This window comes from Physeter macrocephalus, chromosome 9 (assembly GCF_002837175.3).
Source record: "Physeter macrocephalus isolate SW-GA chromosome 9, ASM283717v5, whole genome shotgun sequence".
Classification (NCBI taxonomy): domain Eukaryota; kingdom Metazoa; phylum Chordata; class Mammalia; order Artiodactyla; family Physeteridae; genus Physeter; species Physeter macrocephalus.
In genome coordinates, this window is record NC_041222.1 from 19352609 (window position 1) to 19359270 (window position 6662).

General features: G+C 42.0%; 1 protein-coding gene across 3 annotated transcripts in view; it reads right to left on the reverse strand.

The window, feature by feature from the left end:
* The window catches only part of SLC44A1 (solute carrier family 44 member 1), a 211020-nt gene that overhangs the window by 150918 nt on the left and 53440 nt on the right, over nucleotides 1-6662 (reverse strand). For all 3 annotated transcript variants that reach the window (XM_024126161.3, XM_024126160.3, XM_024126159.3), the window contains exon 3: nucleotides 1958-2100. In XM_024126161.3, the coding sequence (XP_023981929.1) occupies nucleotides 1958-2100 (143 nt within the window). The remainder of the gene's footprint in view (nucleotides 1-1957; nucleotides 2101-6662) is intronic.

Consider the following 6662-nt stretch of genomic DNA (forward strand, 5'->3'; position numbering starts at 1 on the left):
AGCCAAGGCCGCTGAGCCTGCGCGTCCGGAGCCTGTGCCCCGCAACGGGAGAGGCCACAGCAGAGGAAGGCCCGCATACCACAAAAAAAAAAAATAAATAAAAAATAAATAAATAAATAAATTTTAAACATATATACATGAGTTAAGGCATAGCTATACTTGGGACACTACCCTACAGCTATCCATGAATGTGTCTCAACTGTGCTAAGCATTCAAGGAAAGGAAACCACTTTTTTGGAAAAATAAGCAGGCTTTCTTTGCAAGAGGCCAAAATGTACCTAGAATAATCTGAGGATTTGAAATTAAAAACTGACCAAATGAACCTCCATAAGCTTAAGGATGAAGTGACAGTTACACAAACTTTATGGTAAGGATATGCTTGGAGTTATCAGCAAGTTAAAAAGGGAGCCATAAGAAAGATCATGACCTCATCTCAGCAGTAGACCTGAGGAAGAAGAGCCCTTTTCCTCCTGTCTCCTCAATTATCTAAATGGTAATATTTTATGTTTGGTACATGTCAACAGCACTAAAGAGTTACAAATATTTGACACTACCTTCAAAAATATATATATATGCAGAACTCTGTACTATTTTTGTAACTTCTCTATGAGTCTAAAATTATTTCAAAATAAGAAGTATGGGTAGATTTGCTACAACAAATAACACAAAGCCTAAAATTTGTGTTAATTTCATGAAGCAATCAAAAAGAAGGACAAATGAAACAATTCTCCAAATTATGCTCTAAGAGTCCAATTTTCACTTCTTCTGTTAAGGGATGCAGGTACCAATCAAGAGAAAAGCCCATGGTCTATCTTGGACATCCACTGCTCACCAGACTTTTGGGGAAGTCATTTCAATCTCTCCAAGCCTCTGCTACACCTACCCCACAGGTTGGTATTATATACTTTTTGACTATGGCATACTATACAAGTATTCATTATCATTATTTAGAATTATTTATTTGAACTGCATCATTCCTTCATTAAATGGAGGAATATCTCTAAGATATGATGAACTATTTGGATTTTTTTCAAGTCTTTGCATTTATCAAATGAATCTTCTACTTAAGTAGGGGCCCAGATTTAACCAACAGATTTATCTAACAATAAATATAGTTATTTTATCCCCCCAAATATAGTAGAACTACAGTCTAAAAAAATGTTTTTATCTGCTTTAGCCTTTTCCTATAAAGTTCATTAATGGAAGTGGTTAACCTGTTACCTTAAAATTAATTCGGTTAATTCTGAAGACCTGTATTTATTTATTTATTAGACCTGTCTAATAAAGTTTGATGGGGCATAAATACACAGTTTGAACAAACATACTATCATACATAAAATGTTTGATGAAATATATTTTCCCCATAGACATTAAAAATGAAAAACAAATAGCTCTTTTGAAGAAAAGAGGCGATTAAGTCAGGAATTTCATGAAATCCAAAAGCTGAACCTGGAGAACCCAAAAGAAATTTCAAAGCCTGACAAAGAAAATAGATCTCTTATAAAATTGGAAATCAATGTGTACTTATCAATGATGCAGCACAAAATGCTTCATTGTAACTTTAATGTGTCAAAATCCATTATCCCTCTGTCTTCCATCAAGTACACTCTTAGGAAGAAAAATATTATATTATTTTCTGTGTTAAAACTTAGTGTACAGCCTAAAGGTGAGTCGGAAAACAGAGTACAAGAGTAACCCTCTCAAATCACGCATTTACTCATTAAAACCTCAAGGTAGCCCATTTTAACATGGCACCTAATTTCGTTTCCTGGAAAATGTATTTATAGACCAAAACCAGAAATGATTCAAGTGGACAGTTGAAAAGAAAATAACAAAATCAACAGGAAGCATATAAAAATAATATTCCGTAAGATATTATCTTTATAACAGTACGAAAAGCAGGATGCCCCCTCCCCTTCAAAGTTTACAGTGTTCACCATTCAGCCCGTCTACTCACTTCCGGTGGGTGTGGTCCATGCCACTGTTTGGTATTGCTTCCAACTTTGCATTTTTCTGCCCACAGATATTTCCATAGCTGTCGTATCCTGACACTAGTCTTGCTGCTGCACCTGTTGCTACTGAAAAGCCACAAATAAATCCCTAGGGGAAAAAAACAGAAAAAAACATACAAATAAACCATTTCAATAGCAACAGTCACTACTTGATACAATAATGAGCTGCTTTTGTCCCTTGAAGGGAACAAAGAGCTATCTTTCCTTTTGCAAACACTATTTCACTGTTTTCCTTGGATTTCACATAAGCTATATACAAAGCAGTCCACAGGGTAACACTATTTACTACAATAACAAATCTCAAGCTTTTACATCATAAGATTGTCTTTGCATTTTATAATAATAATAGCAGCTTCTCTGTATTGAACATCTGCTCAATGCCGGGATCTGTACCAGATGCTTACCATACATTTTCTCTAATTCTGATGATGGGGGAAACTGAGGCCCAGAGAGCATAAATAAGTTGCCCAAGGCCATAGAAGCTAGTAAAGATCAGAGCATAGACTCAGACCCAGCTTTCTTCCTTCTTTAGTTTTATTTGGTTGTAAAAGAGTTCTGTTAAATGAACAGCAGCAACAGATGATAGACAAAAATTCAAAGAACAATAGATATGTGGGTTTTGAATTACTATCACTTCAGTACACACAACACTTCTGTTCCCTTCCTGCAGTAAAGTTGTATACAAGCCAAAGAATTATACCATGAAGCACTGCCACGCTCTGAATATTGGAGACTCAAGGAGAGTGAGGCACTGGGTCCGCGTGCCGCAAAGGTCACTTCATTTCATGGGAATATGCTTCGCCACAGTGCCAAAGGCAAATAGTACTTCCTTCAGAACGGCATCATGCTTGCTAAATTGAGGACGCACTGACCAAAGCAAAGCAATAAAACCCTACACTCAACTGCAGGCTACGGGGCATAAGAACAGGAAATAAGGTGAGTCACTACTAATAAACGGACTGAATTGGGAGAAAGGACGGGGGTTAAGAAATATTCTTGCGGGCTTCCCTGGTGGCGCAGTGGTTGCGCGTCCGCCTGCCGATGCAGGGGAACCGGGTTCGCGCCCCGGTCTGGGAGGATCCCACGTGCCGCGCAGCGGCTGGGCCCGTGAGCCATGGCCGCTGAGCCTGCGCGTCCGGAGCCTGTGCTCCGCGACGGGAGAGGCCACAACAGAGGGAGGCCCGCATACCACACAAAAAAAAGAAATATTCTTGCAACATGGTCATTAAAAAGGCTGAGTTTTTTGTTTTCCTTATTAAAGTGACAAATGAAGATAGAGATGATCACTGTTTCACTCATCATAGCCAAGTATCATGAGTAGTACTTACCTAAGCAGCCCTGCTAGAGCCCAGGTCTACACTGGTAAATACTGCACTCACATGCAATGCCTCAAAGGATTTCCCCCTTAAACCTACTTTCCTAAAAAGGCAAACAAACTCTTTTTTCTAAATAGCTCCTCTATGTTTATCTTGCAGGTAAGGAAAATGAAGGGGGAAGCATAGAGAGTGTAGGTCTACCTAGTAAAAACGTCTTGAAACTATGCTTTGTAAGAAAGTGGACTTGGAGCAGAGACTATGCCTGATTTGCTACCCTCTCACCCTCAGATTCTTTTGCCAAGTTATTTTAATTCTCTGTGCCTCAATCTACTCACCTGTAAAATGAAGATAATGAGTGTCTCTCTTAAGGCTGCTGTAAGGATTAAATGAAACAATCCAGTAAGGGCGTAAGAATCTTGTTTGGCACAGAGTAAGAGCTCAGTAAATGTTGGCTATTACAGTCGCTAGAAATGAGAACATATTGTAAGGGAAAGACCATGGGCTTTGGAGTCAGATAAACTTGCACTGATCTGTGGAATACTGATGAATCCATTTTCTACTCAGGTGACCTTGGACAAACTTGCTTGATTCTCCATGCCTCACTTTACCCATCTCTAAGTTGGGGCTAAAACCACTTACCACTAAGGTTGCTGTGACAATTACCTAAGATAATAATGTAAAGCGTCTGTCAGTACATGTTAGTATCCTTCTGCCTCAAAGCACAGCTAACTGCTAGCACTGGAGTTAGGCATAGGCTGGTCAGTATTCACTCATTCACCCTCACCCTGGTTTCCCTCTCCCTCTCTCCTGACTCCTCCAAGGAGACTGCAGGGCAATTAGTCCCACCTCAGAACTTCAAGCCAATACTAAGACATAAGAAAAATATGTATACTCCCCAACATATATATACATGTGCAAATCAGCATGCCATTTTTTAAAAATTTAAGACCTTTATTAACAGGTGCTTGCAGTTTGCTGACTTTTTTGAAAAAAATCAAGCTGTAAACTTTTACTACAAATTTAAAAAGAGGTTCTTAAAAATCTCAACTTGACCAGATATGAAACAATTTAAAAACCTTTAAAGGTGTATTGAGAAAAACCAGGCTTTAAAAAAAAAAAAAAAAACACGTTTGTCATTACCAAAAATGATACGTCTTTAGGTAAAAATAATAAAAACCTCATGCTGCATAGATAATGCAGATAGCTCTAGTTATCTGGTCAACAGGCAAAAAGCAAGCACTTAAGATCTTCAGCTCCAATCTTTTGTTCATTGCTTATTGCTGGAATTTCGTATTCATTTCTTCTTGTTGGATAACTAAACCGGATGACCGCAGAGATGCCAAACTGGCATTTACTCAGCCCCGCCCTGCTCAGCCTTGGGAGCAGATGAGCGGACAAATTCTCAGCTGGTGGATCATCGGCTGCTTTTGTCTCTTCGCCACCTTGTGGTTTAGGGTTTTCTGGGCGTCTGCGTCGGTAGTTGAAGTTGCGGCGGTACCGACGTTGAGGTGGCTGCTGACCTTGGGTCTCACCTCCTTGATTTTCCTTATCTTCTTCATTGCCGTCCTCTCCGGGCTGTCTCTGGTGAGGAGGGCCCCTGCGGAATCGTGGTCTATAACCCCGATACATATTCTGTCTCAGTGGTCTACTTGTTCTCCTGCGCCCTGGTTGTCAGCACCCTACATCACCTCTCCCTGCACAGGAGGGTTGGAATACTGTGGTGGACGTCCATAGGGTCTCCGCACGCGGTAAGGTGGGCACCTTCGCCTGCGGTAGGGCCGCCGCTGTGGGGCCTGGCCTTCGGGAGCACTCTCCGATCCCTCATCCTTTTCCCCGCTCTCACTGACTTGGTAATTCTGCTGGTAATTGCGGGGAGGACCCCTGCGACGTGGAGAGCGTCTATAATGGTTATGGTCTGCTGCATATTTACTGCCTTGCGCTGGAACTCCACCAGGGCCTGTAACATTTGCTGCCTCCGCGTCCTTTTCTCCTTCAACGACATCAAGCTCCAGTCCTTACATCTCCTACGCTGCGGAGGTACTTCCTGGGGTTCTTCTTCTTTACGGCAGTCTGGCGTACAAATACATCTTCCTTGGTGTCATTCCCGTTGATGAAGCCTTACCCGTTTCTTACCTTGAACCATTTTACTGTTCCCAAAACCTTCGTTGAGATGATTTTGTTGTCCCCGCCGGCAGGCGCTGCCGATGTGAGGCCGCCCGGGCCGCCGCGCCCTGAGCAGCCAGGCCGAGACCCGGCAGCCGCCCGCCACCCTCAGCGCTGCCGGCACCACGCCCTGCACGACGGGCAGCGGGCGGCTGCCGGGTCTCGGCCTGGCTGCTCCTGGTTGCGGCGACGGTGACTGGGGCCCCCTGCGGCAGCTGCAGGTCCTCCCGGGCTGTGATGGTAACTAGGCCGGCGGCAGTGGTGACACAGCTTGGGGCTCTCTGGGGTCCGCTCTCCCAGCATGCCATTTTAAGCATATCCTTGAACTTCAAATTAGGAAGCCCTACACTAAACAAAACTGGAGGTGGAGGTAAATATTGGAGGTTTCATGGCTAACTTTTCCAATACAGCTCTTTAACAAGAAGGATCACAGAGTAATAGAAAGGGAATCCAGAAAGTTCTGGATTCAAACCCTCATTCTACCACTTACTACCTGTATAACTTTGATCCAGTTACCTACTTAGATGTTTCCTCCTCATCTCTGACACAAAGTAATATCAACTGTTTCACAGCATAATGATGAAGACTAAATGAGATAATGCATCTCTAACTTCTAGCTGGTCTGGTAACATGGCAGGTGATCAATATATGGTGCCTGTTAGTGAGAAAGTCAGACTAAAGAGGTTGACAACAGTAATTGGGCACAAACCAAAAACCCCTTCAGTTCTCTATTTTAGACAAGACTTTCTAAGGGGTCAGGGGAAGTGAGAAATATTGTCATTTTGTTATGACACAGAAACATTCAGACCACAATTACAATCTTCTTTCACTACTAGTCTAAAATAGGAAAGCCCTTGCACAATTAAAAGGTTATGTTCTTCTTTCACTTTTTATACAAATTTTCTTCTTATGTTTGATAAGTACTTTTGTGTTACAGATTGCCTTAAATAGCTTCTGATTTCCCTTTATGACTATTTTTAACAATACTGTTGGACATGTGGTTTTTGTGCATGTGTGTGTGTGTTGTTTTTTTTTTAAATCATAAGTCACCTCATATCCCTCTGGGATGTAGGCAGAGTATAAATTATAAATGTTGGGCTTCCCTGGTGGCGCAGGTTGAGAATCCGCCTGCCGATGCAGGGGACACGGGTTCGTGCCCCGGTCCGGGAAG